This window comes from Puma concolor, chromosome B1 (assembly GCF_028749965.1).
Source record: "Puma concolor isolate L17-30 chromosome B1, mPumCon1.1.hap2, whole genome shotgun sequence".
NCBI lineage: Eukaryota > Metazoa > Chordata > Mammalia > Carnivora > Felidae > Puma > Puma concolor.
The window spans coordinates 163,526,999-163,547,439 of NC_141670.1; the positions used below are offsets into that span (position 1 = coordinate 163,526,999).

A 20,441-nucleotide genomic window follows, 5' to 3' on the forward strand; every position below is an offset into this window, starting at 1 on the left:
GCTCAGTCCGTGAGTTCGAGCCCCACGTCCGGCTCTGTGCTGACAGCGCAGAGCCTGGAGACTGCTTCAGATTCTGTGTCTTCCTCTCTCTCTACCCCTCCCTGCTCACACACACTCTCTCTCTCTCTCAAAAATAAATAAATGTTGAAAAAATTAAAAAAAAAATAAGAAATCACTTTTGGGGCACCTGGGTGGTTCAGTCAGTTAAGCATCCAACTCTTGGTTTTGGCTCAGGTCATGATCTCGTGGTTCGTGAGATGAAGTCCCGTGTTGGGCTCTGCACTGACAGCACGGAGCCTGCTTGGGATTCATTCTCTCTCTCTCTCTCTCTCTCTCTCTCTCCCTGACCCCCCGCTCTCTCCTCTCTCTCTCAAAATAAATAAACTTAAAAAAAAGAGAAAGCACTTTATTATATCATTGTATCTGAATACAATGATATAATAAAGTGCTTTCTCTTTTTTATATGTATATATATATGTGCTTTCTCTTCATATATATATGTATATATACGTATACGTATATATTTAAGAAAACACATTTGGATAGTTCTATACATTTTAGAATGCTACTTTCCTCCCAATTTTAATCGACAAAGGAAACAAACGGACATTTAACTCACCCAAGATATCAAACTTCTTTAGAGAACTAAGAATCTGATTTCTGTATGCATCTTCAATAAGCAGTTAAAGGGTGATTATAGTAATGCAAATTCAATGCAAAGAGTCACCGGCCTTTCTTGTGTGTGTGTGTGTGTTTAAGTTTATTTATTTATTTTGAGAGAGACAGAGAGAGAGCGCACAAGTGGGGAAGGGGCAGAGAGAGGGAAAGACAGAATCCCAAGCAGACCCTGTACTGCAGAGCCTGATGTGGGGCCTGAGCTCACAAAAGGCGAGATCAGGACCTGAACCGAAGTCAGGCGCTTAACCGACTGAGCCACCCAGGCGCCCCTCTTCTGTTGTGTCTTAGCGAAAACTCCCATCAGTTTCCACTGGAAGTTCTGCTCAAAAATGGCAAACATGTTATAGCTCTTGCCTGGCCTTTATAAACCACTTTTAATACCACAGAGCCAACAGTCAACAGAACAGACCCATGTAAATCATGGCTTGGTTAGAGAAGTTAAAAACAGACTTAAAACATTTTCAAATTTAATATGCTACATATTTTTCTCTAACACAAACTGACAGAACATGGTATTTTTTAAAGCCTCCCACATAAGCAATTAAAACATACATGGGGCGCCTGGGTGGCGCAGTCGGTTGAGCGTCCGACTTCAGCCAGGTCACGATCTCGCGGTCCGTGAGTTCGAGCCCCGCGTCAGGCTCTGGGCTGCTGGCTCAGAGCCTGGAGCCTGTTTCTGATTCTGTGTCTCCCTCTCTCTCTGCCCCTCCCCCGTTCATGCTCTGTCTCTCTCTGTCCCAAAAATAAATAAACGTTGAAAAAAAAAAATTTAAAAAAAAAAAAAAATAAAACATACACACATGCACACACTCAGGGTACTCAAATCTACATGTGGAGTTTTTAAAACAAGTGAATTTTTCAACCATCAAACATTGAACCATTCAAAATCATGGATTTTCATAAGCATTTCAGCTGAATCTAATACGCAATTATGCATTAATGCCACTGAGTAAAAGTCACTGAATTTCTGCACTAATATCATGCATTTATTATTCTGATTTCTATCAATTCTAATTTTTGCAGAGCACAATTCCTTTCATCCTTGGGGCTAAGCTTATTTACAGAATAAATCACACAGTAGATCTTCATATGGATTTGGCTCAGCTAAAGTGTTATGTCAAAATGGACACAACTCTCCAATTTAAACTTTCAAAACTATTTTTTAGCGTTTGCCTTTAAAATTTCACATTAAAAAAATCTTTTTCAAAGAAGAAAAAAATCAACAAAGAAATTAGCTAACTTGATCTGTGAACAGCAACCGAACATACTTCACCAGAGGTCTGATGTTTTTGAGTTTCACCCAAAAATACTACCTCTGTCAGGGGCAGCTGAGTGGCTTGGTTGGTTAAGCGCCCGACTCTTGATTTTGGCTCAGGTCATAATCTGGTAGTTTGTGGGATCGAGCCCTGCTGACAGTGTGGGACTTGCTTGGGATTCTCTCTCTCTCCCTCTCTCTTGGCCCCTCCCCTGCTCACACACACACTCTCTCTCTCAAAATAAATAAACTTAAAAACAAATACTACCTCTGTCAAAGAACTGGGAGATAAGGAAATCCAATGTGGAAGGTCAGTGAAAAGAAATGGCTACTGTTAGTTAAGTGTTTGTAATGAACTGACATCAGTGAAAGATTTCTTGAAGAACCTTAACCCACGGGGTCAGACAACACTCTTGTCTGTGTGCCCAGTGTCATGAAGCAGAAGCTCAGGAAATGTTAGGTGCATGTCTGTGACCCAGGCCCCAGCAGAAACAAAAGGCCTTCTGCACCAACGGGGAATCCGAGAAAAAATTCATTTGCGAAGCTTAATGCCGTTTCTTATCCAGTTTCAAAACAAGCATGAGTTCACCAGCAGAGGTGACTAACACTGATCCTGCTGGATGGCAAATTAGCCTGGTAAGTAAAATGGCAGCAATTTTGTCACCAGAGAAAAGTAAGGGTGACTTCAGGAACATCTTTCTAAGGTCAATGACTCACAGCTAACCGACAGACCAGACTAGCAAATGGAAACATGAAAAAGGGGAAAGAGACAGATCTCAATGTCTCCTTGACCTTGAAGCCAGGGAAAGAGATGCAAAACACACTTCATTTTATAAAATTCCCAACTACTGAGCTTCTCAAAGTGAGGTCTGTGGGGCAGGCCATGGCCATGATCTGCTGTTCCTGGTCAACGAGAGTTAAGTACACAACCTGATAATAAGCATTTACAAGGAGCAATCTGACAGAGTAATTTTTGTATCTATTGAATCTCATAATTTAAAAAAATCAAACGTGGGTTTTGCATATGTCTGTTCTTTTTCATTTCACTTTCCTAGTGACTGGCTCTTACCATATTTTTTTTAAGTTTCTTTATTTTGAGAGAGAGAGAGAGAGAGAGAGAGAGAGAGAGAGAGAGAGAGAGAACGAACCAGCAGGGGAGGAGCAGAGAGAGAGAGAGAGAGAGAGAGAGAGAGAGAGAGAGAGGACAGAGGATCCGAAATGGGCTCTGCACTGGCAGCAGAGAGCCCTACACGGGGCTCAAATCCATGAACCATGAGATCATGACCTGAGCTGAAGTCGGATGCTTAACCGACTGAGCCACCCAGGCATCCTGGCTTTTACTGTATTTTATAGAAAGTACTGGGCCAGAATAAACTGGAAAAAAAAAGGAAAGGTCCTTTACCACAGATAGTTGGGAAACACTGCACCAGAACACCCAAAAATTGAGTTTTGTGTGGACAATGTGCATATTAGCCTGTAAGGTTATTGATTTACCTGCAACCGTCTCTTAAATTACTCGAATATTGAGATTTTGCAGAAGCAGATCATTTTGCCCATGTGTCATATGCTAAACTCCTCTGATTAACACCTGAATTAATCTGGAGATGTCTGGAATGCAGGCCAATGAGATACCATATAATCAAAGCTGTTCAGAGGAACTGAGATGTTAACACGATTTCCTCCAAAAAAGAGGCAAGTTCTGTGGTCAAACAAGCTTGGGCTGCACACAGCATCTACCCGCCCTCCTGGGGAGGCATAACACACACCAGCACAGTAAGGATCCTGAGAAGGCCTGTAGTTCAGAAACTTGTTTAGCTCCACAGACGTGACGCTCTTGATGTAAACACGTAAGAACATCTTGTGCTTGGAAATGAAGGTCTAGTTAAAAGACTCCAGAAGAGCAATCAAAAACCTGCCCTAAATGGCACTTACTAGCTGTTTCCTGTCTACCCTTGAAATGGATCATGCTACCTGCCGCATACCGCGGAGCTTCAGCATCAATGAACTTGTAAACTCACTTCTGAGCAGGCAAGCTCCTTCAGGACAAGAAACTGGCGCCCATTCTTTGTTCTCACCAGCATACAGGAAGTGCCCAGCACAGTGACTAAATTGTCTCCTAGGGAATCTTCCGGGTTGTCTCCTTATCCCCCCCGCACCCCCCACCCCACCAACACACACCCAGGACGGCTAATTCGGATGGGTCATTTTGTTGGCCACTCCTTGGAATTCTGTGTCTTTGGAGCCCTCCTGTGCCCTGGTGCCCTGGCTGGTGCGGTATGGCAGGCACCTGCTATCCTTCCTTGGAAATGCAGATAGGCCCCCAGAGTAGAGCCAGGGGAAAAGCCCAGCACACAGCAGAAGCCCCAGCTGGTGAGCATGCTCCCTTGGCCTCAACCTCTGGGCAAAGACATTTCTCCAAGATGTTGTGGGGGCCACAGCGGGGCAGGACTCAGGTGTTCCAGTTCCCATGTCCAAAGCCAGCCTCCCATCCTAAACCACCTGCTTCCTCTCCTTAGTACCCATGTGCTACGCAGGAGAGTCCTATGGAGCTGGATCGATATTGCCTTCGTCTTAGTAGGAGAACAATCAAAACACAAATAATCTCACAACCCCGAAAAAGAAAGCACTGTCACAAAGAAATCATGTCAGAGCTTGATAGCATCTCTTACCTAACTAACACCATAATCCAGGTCTCGTTCAACCTCTGCCTCCCCATTTCAACAATCAATAATAATACGTTTTCCCTCAAACGACAGTTATTTTTAACTTCTAGGGCTCCTCTGTTTGCCTCAAAGGCGGAACCCAGAATCTGAGCGCCCTCCACAAGGTCGTGCGGTCAGCGAGATGTAGGACAAGGAATTGGCTTTCGTACACATTCTTCCAACCACCAAACCACGGGGTCTTTGTTAAGGTCAAAATTATCATGAAACATTATTTACACAGCACACAATGAGCTCAGTTCTGCAGCTGTTACAAACACGAGCCACAACTTAAAATAATAAAAAATAAAAAGATAAGGACCCATTTGTTTTACTCACTGTTCACGTAAACATTCAATGTCACGGAAGAATTGACATCGGAATTGGACACTTGAAACGTGTAAGTGCCTCCTTCGTTCCCTTTTAATCTGGTTAGATGAAGTTCACTCACATATCTACACACACACACACACACAGGGAAGAAAAAAAAGGCAATAAATCAATCACTTGTGAAGGGCCTGCCTCAAGTGATTGTCTTATCCACCATTTCTGTCTGGAAATACACACCTGTTTGAGGAAAAATAAGACTCACTTAACTCAGTATTAACAAGATCCACATTAGCAAATATAAACATATACACCTATATTTACCTTGGGACAAAATGGCTGCCCAGTGAGGGTGCTGAGTGGGGAGAGGCAATGCAGCCTCCTCCCAGTCCCTGGCTGGCCTCTTGTCCGTGGTCCCTCTCTGCCCACGGTCCTTCACTCAGTCTCCTCCCCACCGGTGTCCTGAGCTCACCTGCCCCGCTGTGCTTTCACAACACTCACCTGGAAGGACCCAAGCCTGGCAGGCATCTACACGGAGTTGTCTCCATGCAGAGAGCAAAGTCGACACCGTGGGCCCTCACCTTCCTTCTTGCAACTCCATAATCTCCTGGTTTTCCTCCCATGCCCAGCACCTCTTCCTAGAGTCCTTCGTAGTACTTGCCATTGAAGCTTCTCTTTTATGGCAGGGCCGGCAGATATGGCTAGGTAGACAGAGTGTGGAGTTCTGCCAGAAGCCCTGGACGCAGCCGTCTGGACGTGACCCTGAGCAATCTACTCTCGCGCCGAACTACCCGCTGTTTGCTCACAACTTTCAAATCTTTACCTCCGGTTCAGACTTCTCAGTCCTACGCCTCCTCTACAGAGCTATTTTCAAGCCCCCAACCCCTGCCCTGTGGCTACAGCTAATGATGACTCACACCTGTGACGTCCTCCCAAGTCTTGCCCTTGGACACTTCGGCCCACTTGAAAGTTGACTGCCCATCCAGGTCTACAGCAATGAGTGACCGCCCATGGAGAGGGACAAAAAGCCAGCTCCAGAGGACCCCTGAGATCAGCCTACTGCTCACCCATATCCTTTTTTTCCTCCTTTATCCTCCCCGCCCTGCTCTCCTACTCCCTGGAAGGTCTCTCTTCCCCTTAATGAAGCCCTTGACCCAGAATCCCTGTCTCAGGCTCTGCTTCGAGGGAACCTGACCTAGGATACTTCCTACTTGAACATCTCTACTAGAGAGCCCGTGGTCAACCTCGATTTGAACAAACACCAAGCCGAACTCACAGTATTTGCCTCTGCCAACCTTTCCTCCTCCTTGAATGGCATCACCCCTCGCCATCCAACGTGGCTGATGGACACAGGATCCGAAGGGACATCTTCAGCAGCTGCCTCTCTCTCCCACCCCCTCAACCACTGAGTATTCCTGTGGAGGTGGCCTGGATGCCTCCCAAATCCATTCCCTTCCTTCCCACCCTTCCATCTTGGCCCAGGACAACATCATCTCTCACCCACATTGCTGTAACCGCCCATAGTTTCTGACCGGAAAAAAATACAAAGTCTAAGTGGGCATCTACCTCTGGTAGCCATTTTGATCTTGGTCAAGTTACTTAACTCATTTGTGTCTGTTTCCTCTTCTACGGAAATGATGAAAATAAGAGTGCCTGATCATGGGGCTTGTGGAGGACTAAAATTATTGACTCACTATACGTCAGGTACTTAGTGCAGCACTGTCAAAAGCACCTGCAGCTTACAAGAAGGAGGCTACTTTGCCTAGTTTACTCTTTTAATTTTTAAAATCACTTTTCTTGTATTTATTTTTCTTTACTAGTTTTCTTTTACTTGTTACTATTTTATGATTGCTTCTATTTTCATCATAAATCTGTTGAGGATCAAATGAGAGGGGTGTGTGTTATGACAGAACTTGGGTTCACTACCTGGCCCAGAGCTACCGAATGAGGCTTTAGTTACCTTACATTTTTAAAAAAAGGATTCAAGGCACTAACTCTCCTCTTTCTGTGGAAAAAAAAAAAAAAAGATTTCAATGTGTCTCCAGCACATGCCAGTCACTGCTCGGAACTAGCCTCAGAACTCTGGGAGCAAACGATCTTCCATTTCACAAATGAGAAAACTGAGGCACGGACTTCCGTGCGTGCTCTAATCACAAAGCGAAAGGAAATACTGGTCTAAAGACTCAGGAAGCAGGCCCAAACTTCTTTCCACACCAGGTGTCTTCTCATACATCTAAGGGTCACAGACACCGGCCCTGGTAAGCCAAGGAGAGACAGGGAAAACATCTGATCCTCAGCGTAAGGCTCTTTTCTTACCTGATATTACTTTCGTTGTCAGACTTGGGATAATCTTCCCATTTATCAGTGAGGGTTCTGTTCATATACACCCACCGTTGGTGCTCAGGCTTGGGATATGCCTCATATTCGACAATCAGATCCACATTCTCGCCATCATTCACGAATATTGTGGTATTCATCATAGGGAAGATGTTAATGAATCCTTTAGCTGATTATAACAAAATAGAACAGGAAGAAACTATTATCCACAGCCATCCAACGGAAAACCCAACTTCACCTTTGGCTTACAAAAATAACTGGCTGGTTTCAGAAAGGACGCGCTTGAAATGTTTATTCTCCCTTCTCTCTTAAGGAACTCTCTTCAAGAGCTAGCACCACCCTGCAAGTCTTCTAGAACTACTTCTTAGGTTAGAAAGTGTTGGGACTAAATGGTTAGCCCACACCCAGACCCAGTACAATTGTATATGTGATAAGAAGGTGTCAAAAGTCAAGAGGGGGAAGAGAGCTCAAATTGTCAATAAAGGTGTTGAAAGAACGCCATTTAGTATTTGAAGAAAAATAAACCTGTTACCTCCTCATCATGTAATATATCACAGAGGAAATCAAGTACAGCATTTTATTTAAAAAAAAAAAATTTTTTTTAATGTTTATTTATTTTTGAGACAGAGAGAGACAGAGCATGAACGGGGGAGGGCCAGAGAGAGGGAGACACAGAATGTGAAGCAGGCTCCAGGCTCTGAGCTGTCAGCACAGAGCCTGACGCGGGGCTCGAACTCATGGACCGTGAGATCATGACCTGAGCTGAAGTCGGACGCTTAACCGACTGAGCCACCCAGGTGCCCCAAGTACAGCATTTTAATAATCAAACTGTATCTTTAACTGACAACAGAATTAACTCCTATCAAACTTCTACAGAGGGGGCAGTTTTCTAGACGTTTTAGAAACAACAGAAGAGGGGAGCCTGGGTGGCTCAGTCGGTTAAACATCCAACTTCAGCTCAGGTCATGATCTCGTGGTTCCTGAGTTCGAGCTCCATCAGGCTCTGTGCTAACAGCTCAGAGCCTGGAGCCTGCTTTGAATTCTTTGTCTCACTCTCTCTCTGCCCCTCCCCTGCTCACGCTCTGTCTCTCTCCCTCTCAGAAATAAATTAACATTAAAAAAAAAAAGAAAAAAAACAAAAACAACAGAAGAAACAAAATCAAATCATGAAAAGTCCTAAGAATCTGAATACATAGCAATTTTAAATGTCTATACTGTAAAATTAAGGTAATAGGAAAAAGAACATGAAAATCAATAGATGGAAAATATTTAAACTAGTAAATCAATTTTTAATTTGAGAAAGAGCCCAATAGGGAGGGGGGGAAGGGAGAGGGAGAAGAAGGGAGGGAGGGGGAGAGAGAGAGAGAGAGAGAGAGAGAGAGAGAGAAAGAGGATCCCAAGCAGTCTCCACACTCAGCATGGAGCCCAACATGGGGCTCGATCTCACAACCTGAGCCAAAATCAAGAAGAGTTGGACACTCAACCGACTAAGCCACCCAGGCACCCCTAAACTGGTAATTAAAAATAAGGCATCACTTTTCACTTCTTAAAAATAGCAAAACTTCAATAAAGCTGTTAAAAAATAAAGTCTATCCATCCTATGGAAAAATAGCAAAACTAATTTGAAAGAAACTCAATAATTCTGCAAGTGTGGTAAAAGTAGCGTGCTGAATTACACACTGTAAATTGGCACAACTCTTTCAGAAAGCATTTAGCAATATAGATTTTCTATAATTATCTATTCTCCAATTTAACCCTGTAATTTCTGTTGGAGAACTCTTCTTAGTGGGTAGCTACATGCAAAAAGAACGGCTCTCTACCTTGGATATAATAATTTTAAAAATCAGGGCACTGGTTAGAAATGGTTCTATGACAACAACATAACAAAGAGCTTGAGGGGCGCCTGGGTGGCGCAGTCGGTTAAGCATCCGATTTCAGCCAGGTCACGATCTCGCGGTCCGGGAGTTCGAGCCCCGCGTCAGGCTCTGGGCTGATGGCTCAGAGCCTGGAGCCTGTTTCGGATTCTGTGTCTCCCTCTCTCCCTGCCCCTCCCCCGTTCATGCTCTGTCTCTCTCTGTCCCAAAAATAAATAAACGTTGAAAAAAAAAAATTAAAAAAAAAAAGAGCTTGAAAAACACGTAATAAAATAATTGCCAATATTATTTTTATAGCCACCATTTATGGAATGCTTGCTATGTGCCAAGAACTGCCTTAAGTAGCTTGGCATTACATTTTAATTAACAATTATGACAAATATTTAATTCCATAACAATACTAGGGGAGAAAGCTTATAACTCCTAATGTATAGATGAAAGATATCCAGTCCTGGAAAGCTTAAGAGCTAGCTGCCCAAGGGCAGAGCCCAGATTTGAATACAGGTTTGTGAGACACCAGGCTTGGCTTTTCTCACTGTTACATATCCCTAGATTCTCCATATAATACTTCCAGTTAGAGAGAGAGAATAAGCTTGTATGCATCACTGAAACCCTGCTACATACAAAAATACAAGCAATATACCAAATCTTAAAAATGGTTATGTCACATTTAGTGGGATTATGGAAGAGCTTTCATTTTATTCTTCTAATTCTTTTTCCAAATTTAGTAATTATGAGCTTTTAAATACATTTTTCATTATTTTTGGCACTATTTGGCTACATATATTAAGGTCTCCCAGGAGTTGTCATTACAGCATAGGCTGCCTCTTGGTTTTCCTATAGATTCAGAAGACAAAGTGGAGTCCAACTCTCCTTTGCAGTAATGGAAAAGGATCTGTCATAGGTGAGAATAAAAACTCATCCAAGTCAAAGTTGGAGATGGAAACCACCATCTTGTTCTAATACCTAAATCATAAATTAAAACCTCCTGTCATTTTTAAAGCAAATTTAGGTTAATTCTGAGGGAACAAATGTTTCATCTAAATGCTATGTTACAGTTTCCAGTTCTTAAGGTCATCCGTTCAAACACACCCAAAGCAAAACACTCAAATATTCCAGACAATAATTACACTGAAGTGAGTTGTCTCATTATCACCACATATATATACTACCGAAGTTTTCCTGAGTTTTCTAGAGTTCTTTACAGGCTCAATATAGTTTTATGTCCTATAGTGGAATAGAGCTTCAAATTCATGAAGTGTAAGAGTTATTAGAATCAAAGAACTCCATCGGCGTTGTTTGAACAGAAAGTATGATCTTTTTCAGGTACTTCTGCATTAAGAAGTTGGTGACGCATTGACGTTTCATCAAGTGCAAACTCTATGCCAGGCACTTCTATAAAATCTATTGCCTTTTCTCCTCTTTGCAGCCTTTGGAGTTGGAGGCTGTGTTTCTCAGAAGAGGAAATGCAGGCAGAGGTAAAGTAGGGTGCATTCAAAAGTCAGGTGGCACAGCTCCAGTTCAAAACCAGGTGGGGACTATCCCAAAGCCACTGCACGTCATATGCACACTTGATCTTAGCTGAAAGGCCAAGAAGGGATCCACCTCATATTCAAATCCGACCTCCAGCCCCAAAAGAAATGACTTTCCTCTTTGTCTCCCTCTTTCTTGTCCCATCCCAACCCATCCCGAAACAATACAAAACCGGATTCAGATTTCACAGCCACAAGCCCTTCCAGTTATACAGTTATATTCTTGGAAATTGATGAATGGATTTTAAAAATCTGATTACATACAATAATATGCTCAAAACATCCTTACTAATTGCTTTCTGGAGCTGAAGCTGATATATCAACATGCTCCCTAATCAACTTAGCAAATTAGCACTTATGGAGTTTAATATTTTAAAAGCATAGCTTTCTATTCAAATTAATAAATGGTTCACAATCACGTTTAGGGAAAAAGTAATAATACTCTTTCTGCACACTGACTCTATAATTGCAAGTAAAGGGTCTTTTCCACATTTAGTGTGTAATGCTTTCCATTACAACATGGGCAGAAACACCAAAATTATATGAGATTATTGTAGAATAAATCACAGACCTCTAACATTGCTTCATAAATTATTGAAGAAACAGGGGGGAAAGAGGAGAAATGAAAACAAATATCACATCGTTTTATTATTGCTCATGAGGAAGTTTCACCACCATGCAAGTACTTAATCAAAGTCAAGCACTAAGAACATAACTGCACTAAAAAGACAAGAAAATAGATTAAATTCGAACAATACTCAAAAGACCAAAGAAAAAAAAAGTGTAAATAAAGTAATTTAAAAATTATTATTATTTCCAGGAAATCAAGAACAGTACTTCACTGCATTCTGCTCTCATTAAGTAGATCTTGGAAAATAAAGATTTGGTGAGATTTCCAGAGGAGGGAAGAAAAGGTTAAACCTTTACATAGTATGTACTAGCTAGATGCGCTTAGGACCATAGGTACCATGATCCAGTTTATGCTAGGTAGAACAAAGGACCTAACTAACCCCAGTGGGGTTCCTTCCTGAAGGTTTATGCTACGGCCTATAAGGCTACAAGACAGGGTGAAGTGAGGGGCATACTAGGAAGAAAAAGCCCAATTCAGCCCTTCCTGCAACAAATAAACCAGACCCCTGGGCGGTAAAAAAGATAAACCAAAGACTGAGGCACCTCCCTAAAAGATGCAGAGAAATACTGTAGGCTCTCAGCACTTGCTTTCCTCCATAGAGAAAGTCTACACCCACTTCCAAACTCAAGTCATTCAGCAAGGACCAGAAGTTTTGAAAAAGCTCCAGTTCACACTTTGTGTGGTGGGGAGGGGAGGGTGGATGGCAGAAAATGGCCCACTGAAACAACTTCAGTTACATCTTTCCTCTTCCCCTCTATTAAACTGGTAGGATCTGCTCTTGGGCTCTAGTTGGAAAGAGGCTACCGTGATCATTTTCTTTCATTCATTCATTCATTCCGTGATCATAAAATTTCTAAGAATCGCTTCAAGATTCTATTAACATAAAAAGGAAACTCTCTAGCAACGTCTTCTTTCACTACTGCCGGTAATTTATACGTTCGCATAGAGATATTTACCTACGACTTCCAAGGTTGTTGTGACATTTGCCGATCCAAAAGTATTATTGGCATAACACATGAACACTCCAGAATCGTTAACTCTTGCTGAGCTGATTGTCAACCTTTCCTGACGTACAAAATTGAAGTCACCTTGGTGCCAGCTATTACTCTGTGGCTGTGCGTTAGTTTGCTGGTTACAGGACAGGAAAAAAAAAAAAAATCAAAGATTACCATAAAATTTATATTCAGGATCTTTCCTAGCTAGATAAATTAAAAATAGCAGCAATTAACTTCTCCATATTAACATTCATTATACACTACTTAAGTAAGAATAATAAAGCATCATGACAAGTCTGTCATTGGAACACTTCATATCCCTGGATTATATTGAAAGATAGTCACTATTAGAAAAAACATGAAAATTCATTTTTTAATAACCATGGCATACCTGATTCCAAATTCTCTGCAGCACTAAATATTTAACAGTGCCAAATTTTAGAAGTTACTATATAAGAAATACCACATTTTACAATGCTGATATTTTACTCTATTTTACAATGAGTCAGCATAGTTAGATCATATCAGTATTTCCTGTTACATGTATTTTTTTTAATTTTATATCCTAGCGATTGCAAGAAAACACATCTCTAATAATCATGTTCTATTAATATTTATACTATTTTCATGAATAAAAGTAGAATCCCAATGTCTAAAGCTAGCTTGGAAATTCATCCTACAGTTCTTACCCAGCAGAATTTTGGCAACTATTAAAAGGGGTCCCATTGGGGTGCCTGGGTGGCTCAGTCGGTTAAGCGTCCGACTTCGGCTCAGGTCATGATCTCACGGTCCGTAAGTTCGAGCCCCGCGTCAGGCTCTGTGCTGACAGCTCAGAGCCTGGAGCCTGTTTCGGATTCTGTGTCTCCCTCTCTCTGACCCTCCCCCGTTCATGCTCTGTCTCTCTCTGTCTCAAAAATAAATAAACATTAAAAAAAAAAAAAGGGGGTCCCAAAGTATGTAAAACATGTAAGACCAAACCCAAATTACTTAAGCATGAGCTGAAGAGAAAAAGTTACAAATTTACTCTTGTGATATCACCATTCACACATGGAGAGATTTCTGGTATGGAAAATATCATGGGAATAAAGTAAAATATAAACTATAGCTCCTCTCTGAAAAGATTAAAAGGAGTACCAAAGAGCTTTCTTCATCTTCCAAATTTTCTGTAATATGAACACGTTCCAATTGAAAAAATAACAACTGAAAAAAGAAAATAAAGGAGCTGATACTGACATGGAGCGAGATCAAGGGTTTTTGCTGGCCAGGCCATGGTGAGCCTATTAGCATTAGACCATTCTGACGGCATTGTAAATCAGAACAATCCTTGTGGAAAGCAGCTTGGCAGTATGTTCATATCCCCTGATCGATTTCAGCAAATTTATTTCAAGGAAATAACTCAATCAAAAAAAAAAAAAAAAAAAAAAAAAAAGCTCAAAATATTTACTGCAGTGAAATCTCAGAGATGACCTAAATGTCTACCAAGGATCAAAATCATGAATGTGAAAATAAGAAAAATGTTTATATTACTTAAAACACCTAAGTCGAGTGTACCTTAGAACGGCAACCATGTGATAATACAGATGCATGGGGGCAGAGAGAAAAGAAATATGAAAAAAAAAAAAAAAAGTGGGCTATATAGTGTTTATAAAGACCAGTCACACAGTCGGTTCAGCATCCAACTTCTGATTTCAACTCAGGTCATGATCCCTGGATCATGGGATTGAGCTCCACGTTGGGCTCTGCAGGGAGTGTAGAGACTGCTTAAGATTCCTCTCTTCCCTCCTCCCTCTCTCCCTCTCTCCCCACCCCCACCCCCTCCACTGCCCACATGCTCTCAATTAAAATAAATAAATAAAAATAAATTTCAAAAAAAAAAACCAGCCAACATAAACACTACTGGAGCTCTTGAGATGCTTGAGGTCCAAACTGAGTTGGGTTGTAAATATAAAATATGTCTCCGATTTGGAAGACTTAATATCAAAAAAGTAATGTAAAATAACCCATTGATACTTTTTGTTAATTACATGGTAATATGTTAGCTATACAAGGTTAAATAAAATATATTACAATAAATTTTACTTTTTTTACTCTCTGTCATGTGCCTACTAGACAATTTTAAATTACATAGGAGGTTCACATTATATTTCCACTGCATAGCACTGCTACATGCAGTGGTAGAATTATATCTGTTTCTCTTTTTTTCCTCATGTTATTATATTTTTGGAAAAAAAAATTTTACATTAAAATGAGCATACATAAGAGCAGACTGCCAAAGCTGAATGTTTTGAAATAAAAAGAACAGAAACCTGCTTTGTTAACTAACTGTGAGATCTTGAGCAAGTCAAGGATACGAGCAGTCATAGCTTTTGTTTCTTTCTTTTTTTTTTTTTTTTTTTAAGACAGAGAGACAGAGCATGAATGGGGGAGGGTCAGAGAGGGAGACACAGAATCCAAAGCAGGCTCCAGGCTCCGAGCTGTCAGCACAGAGCCCGACGCGGGGCTCGAAGTCACAGACCGTGAGATCATGACCTGAGCAGAAGTGGGACGCTTAACCAACTGAGCCACCCAGGCGTCCCACCCAGCTTTTGTTTCTGAAAGGGAAGGAGAGAAGGTGTTTAAAGAAAGGTCTTGAAACGCCTTTCCAATTTGAAGCACTAGGCAGATTTGAAGATACTCCCTTCCCAGAGATTCTTCTAGTAATTGGCAGAAATCTGCCATTTTGCTGCAGAAGATCAATCAAGAAGATGCAATAGCAAGGTGAGGTGACATTGTTCTGTCCTCTCCCGGTCCATCATGTCATAGACTTCTCTGCAAAGGCAGAGTGACGATGGACAGGTAACATCACACATTCTAGATTTATGGTATCTCTTCCTTCTAGTTCTCCCAAGAGGCCAAAGGTCTTCTAACAGGGAGTTAAACCTGAACAATGAACATGTCAATGCGGGAAGGAAAAGCTTGGACCTCAGTAGTGATGCAGACCCAACACCCAAACCTGAAGACCATTTTTAGGACACTGTCAAATACCCTAATTAAAAGTAAAAAATACAAGGGTTTAAAAGCATCAGAAAAGCTAACCAAGATTCACAAGTGTTGAATAAACGCCAAGACTCTCCTACGTTTTAAAACACACAACAGCAAAAACTCTAGGACAGTCATCTTATCCTAGATTTCATTGTGAGTTAGTTATTCCAAAGGGTCAGAGTCAAATGCCATGGATTTTTAAAATAATTTGATAGTGCTAAGAGTGCTAAGTATTTCAAATTAAGCCAAAGGATATCAACAAAAGATTCATGGATGAACCTTGGCGGAGAGCCATGAGCCCCATCTGCAAGTCACATATTACATATTGTTTGCATGTGATTTGGTTTTCCTTAACCCTTGAGATGCACACTGGGATTTCCCCAAAGAGCTCCCAATACCAAAGGCTTATCTTCCAATGCCAGTGGATTAATTGGGAATGGCATGTAGGACTCCAGGGAAAAACGGTTCAGAACAAAACTGCCTGGGGCAATATAATTCCTCATAGAAAAAAAAGCTAATTTTCCAGTTATACGGAGGCTCAAATATACACATGGTATAAACTGTTCTCTCATCTGAAATCAAGGATTATAGAAAGCCAATTTATATAGGATTGCGTTCTATAAGGTCAGTCAAAAATCCATACATAAACTATCGTTTTGATTAAATTCTATGATACGGAAACGAAAACTTGTTTCTCTGAGCCATTGGTTTGAAAGAACAAGTCTAGTACAATCCATTCTCCTAGTCAGTGGTGATAGGCTTCACCAGCAAGGGATCATCCATCACAAGTCTATGTGAATACCATCATACTACTTTGCATTATGCTAATCACCATGGTTACTTATCTAGCAAAGCATTCTTTAAACAGGCATGAAATCACCAATGTTGAATACAGAGCAAGGGGAGGGAGGACAGGAAGAGGAGAAGGAAACTATATTATATCCTTCCTCCAACGTAATGCATATATGTATACGAAGAAAAACCACCGAAAAAGCTAGTTAACTAGATGGCCAACATTATGCAAATAAAAATTACTGAAACTTCAGTCGACGGGAATTTGAAAACAAAATATTTGGGAATTTAGACATTTTAAAGACCTTGCTATTAAGGAGTATTTAGAGAGGAAAAAAAACAAAACAAAAAAACTTCCTATAACTGGCTAAAATTTACTTAAGATATGCCTAACACAGTACCTGACATATAGTAGACATTCAATACGCATTTGTTAAATGAATGAGAACTTAAACATGTCCAAATGTTTCAGATTAAAGATAACCATTTTATTAATAGTGACTAAAACAAACAGAAAACCATTAGCAACTTGATCTCAGGTAACCAGCCTCAGAGGGGAGAGTCAGATCAATACAAAAAAGAAACCCAGCTCTCAAATGGATAGGCCACTTTGTGGGAAAGCGAAGAGCTCTCTGGTTAGTATCTGAGACCATTTACTCTTTTTCAACGTGAAAGGAAAAAAAAACCATTGACAACTTTTCCCAATATTTTAAATAATCTGCCCTGCATAGCTTTGATAATAGTCTGAAAAACATCAAGGCGCATACGCAATCATTAGTTTTCTTAAAATTTCCCCAGGAAAGTCAAAGAAACAGTGTACAGTAACAAAAGGAGTCTCAAGTCTTCTCTTCGATTTTCTCAACGTAAATTCATCAAATGACATGCATGTGTCACTAATAATGAAGATACACACCCACATATGGTGTCACGAAAGGGGGAAATCTGCATCTCGACTCGCGCCCAGACAGTCCCACCTCAGACAGACATACCAGCTGAGCCTCCCCAGGACAATTAATAGACCCTTTTAAGGAAAAAAAAAAAAAAACCCTTAAAATCTCCCACAAAGAGAAAACCATCGATTGGGGGGGGGGGGGGGGGAAGGGAACAAGCCACTTACCGGGCTGTTTTCCTTGATCCACATCGAGTCCACGGAACTAGACACATCTTTTATCAAGCACATCACGGAGAATTCTTCCCCTTCCCTAAGAAGATGGCTTGCTTTGGACACAGACACAACTGGGACAGCTCTGATGGCTAGAATAAAAAGAAACGGGACCCTCAAATAGTCTGTTCTATTATATGCCATTTTCACTTGCCACTTTTCCTCAAATGCGCACAACTTACTCGGTGGCCTGTTAAATAAAATATCAGGTATGCTACTGACTGTAGTGCTTGCACATCAGCAGGCATCGGCAATTAAATCTTGTATCCTTCAAGCAAATTCATTAATACCGGGTGAAAAAGATAGGACCGTCTGCTTTGAGATTATAACGCTCCTTGACAATGCTATTTTGAAACGGGCAGGCCTGGCATTAATCTTTACCTCACACAACCTTGATGGTTTCATGAGGATGTGACCCGCACCTAGTTAAATTCTTTTAACCGAACAGGCATCTTTCCCGTAGGCTGTAAAAGTAATACGCTGTCCGTCTCTGAAAACCCCCATTTTAAATAACCAGACTTTCCTTAACGCCAATGACCACACTTTTTCAAAAGCCTTAAATAAAGCCCCCCAGTTGCTGAATGTCAACTGGTGTCGAATTTGATGATCTGAGATACAAAATCTAGACATCTTCCAGCTACCAAAATAATCTACATAACGCCAGGATAACAACAAAGTCTGTACTCAGTTGGTACTTGCCTCCTCAGATTGTGAAGAGTTTGGGAATGCATGAAAATTAAACAGCCGAGGAGAAAGTCAATCCCTCTGTCAATACTAAATCAAGGAGTGAATAATGTGTATGCTAATCTTTTCAAATAGTGTAACTGAAGCTTCCCAGTGAGTTTCCCTCGGAAGGAACACCCCGTGCAGTTACAAAACTTGGGGTGCCCCAATGTCGTTGGTTTCACCGCGGTCCCCTCTTCCTACTGCCCCCTGTACGGTCTAAATGCCAGTCGTTGGTCAACGCGCCCTGCTGGAGGCAGTCGTGGGCGGTTGTGTGGGGTGGGGACTATGCAACAAAGAGTTCACAAGCAGCTGACAGTAGTCTGAAGCCGGTGGGAGTGAGGAAGAGCCAGCTGCCTGACAGCCGATCGAAAGATGGACCAGCGAGAAGAGAGAAGTCGTGTACCAATGAACATCAACAGCTGCTCCGCCTCCCAGAAGAAAGCGAGAAGGGCCCCCCCTTACCTGCCCTCACTTTCAGGGTGAATTTCTTCGACAGCACGGACTTGCCCTTCCGGTCCGCAGAGCAATGCAGGCACAGCCGATGGTACTCGCGCTTCACATTCCTGATTGTGATGCCAGCCTTGGGATCGGTGACGAAAGTCAAGTCCTTGGGAAGAGGCTTCCCCTCGCACCCCCGGAGGGAGTAATTGGTCACCTCTGGGTCTGTCAGAGGACAGCGGACCAGCGTATCATGGTCTTCTTTCCCATACAAGGGAAGGTCAACGAGGAAAAGCTTTGCGGGATCTAGAGCGTGTCAAAAATCAGTAGTTTGAATGGTTGAAAACATTTTTGAAAAATCTCAAATGACTCCGACGTTTCTCTTTGCGAGCAAAAGTAGAATTTACCCAAACGCTGCTAATTAGGTAACAGTTAACATTTGTCCCTTTCCATGTGTCAGACACCAAGCTTGGACCATTACGCTTTCTCTCATTTAACCCTCAAAACAGCCCTCAGTGAAGGGCACTATCATCATCACCCTTTTATACATGAAGAAACTGAAGTCTCAAAAAAGTGACTCTCCTAGGGGCGCCTGGGAGGCTCAGTCGGTTAGGCGTCCGACTTCGGCTCAGGTCATGATCTTGTGGTCCGTGGGTGCAAGCTGTCTGTGCTGACAGCTCGGAGCCTAGAGCCTGCTTTAGATTCTGTGTCTCCCTCTCTCTTTACTCCCCCATCCCCTTTGCACTCTGTCTGTCTGTCTCTCTCTCAAATAAACATTAAAAAAAAAAATTATTTTTTTTTAAAGACACTCTCCTAAAGTGACATGGTCCAGAAATGGCTGGGCGGAACTCGAACTGCAGTCCAACTGATAGCACAACTTGGGCTCTTAAAAATCTGGGGATATTTTATTACAAAACTTACTCTTTTTCCACAACAGAGGATACTCTAAGGAGCATGAGCCAAGACTAAGCCGGTCTGATATTACCTATCAGGATCAGAGAGGAGAGGTATTCTTCCTCTTAACTGTTCTGTGGGGACCCCCTTCCAGAGTCCCCAGTCTCCAGAATCTTTTGGCTTCTGCACAGAATCTGGGAAAACTACTAGCAGGCCACCCCATACGAATGTCACGTGGGTCCCGCTCTATCCATACTCTCTTGAAAGACGCATATTAATACAAACTTGTGGAAATCAACTGAAGCCATATTCCCAAGGGGAGCTCATGAGTTTCAGGAATGCGGTGGCAAACACTTTATCATCCAAACCAGGACGCTTGTGAGTGAAGGGGAGTGCTATTAACAATTACGCCAGGACACCAGGTGTGGACTGGAAAAGCCTCAGGCAGACTGGGACCTCATATAAGCAAAGACAAACCTCATTCTGTATACACAATATGCTGCCACCTCTCCTGTGTAAAAAGAATACAGATACACGGTTGGGCCAACAGATTATGTTTAAAATGTTTCTTACTTGTCCTTTCTACCTGGAATTCAGGTGTTCCACAAAAATCAACTTGGCATCATTGAAATATATACTGACCAATTTCGAAAGGTAATTTTCCAGAACAAATTATGCACCTCCCAGCCTTACTAATGAGTTCTATGAATAAAGTACTTCATGATGGCTGAACTATGGTCTGAGGCCATAGCTGTTTTGTTTGGTTTATTTTTTGTACATCTACTCTTGCTCGGTGGCTTAGTCTAGCTCCTACAACGCCCCAATTTCTTTCATTGCTGTAACATGAATCACTTAAGTATCCAAACATCTTAAATCAGTAATAATTCACCATAGGGCTAAGTTATTAAGGAAGACTTTCCCTTTAAAGAAAACCATGAAGTCTGCCAGACCGACCTGGCGAATTCAGTCGTCCCCATTTATTCAGTGGTTTACCCATTGCGTTAATGTGCAGAATGATACTTCATTAGCACCTGAAAATTAAAGAGTACCTTCCTGAATGTCAAAGAACAGCACACAGGT

General features: G+C 41.7%; 1 protein-coding gene across 2 annotated transcripts in view; it reads right to left on the reverse strand.

Annotated features, from left to right (window-relative positions):
- The window catches only part of KIT (KIT proto-oncogene, receptor tyrosine kinase), an 86,830-nt gene that overhangs the window by 26,812 nt on the left and 39,577 nt on the right, over window positions 1-20,441 (reverse strand). For both annotated transcript variants that reach the window (XM_086705040.1, XM_025921345.2), the window contains exons 3-7: window positions 18,492-18,773; window positions 17,259-17,395; window positions 12,290-12,461; window positions 7,276-7,465; window positions 4,972-5,087 (exon numbers count right to left, since the gene is read on the reverse strand). In XM_086705040.1, coding sequence (XP_086561166.1) covers window positions 4,972-5,087; window positions 7,276-7,465; window positions 12,290-12,461; window positions 17,259-17,395; window positions 18,492-18,773 — 897 coding nt within the window. The remainder of the gene's footprint in view (window positions 1-4,971; window positions 5,088-7,275; window positions 7,466-12,289; window positions 12,462-17,258; window positions 17,396-18,491; window positions 18,774-20,441) is intronic.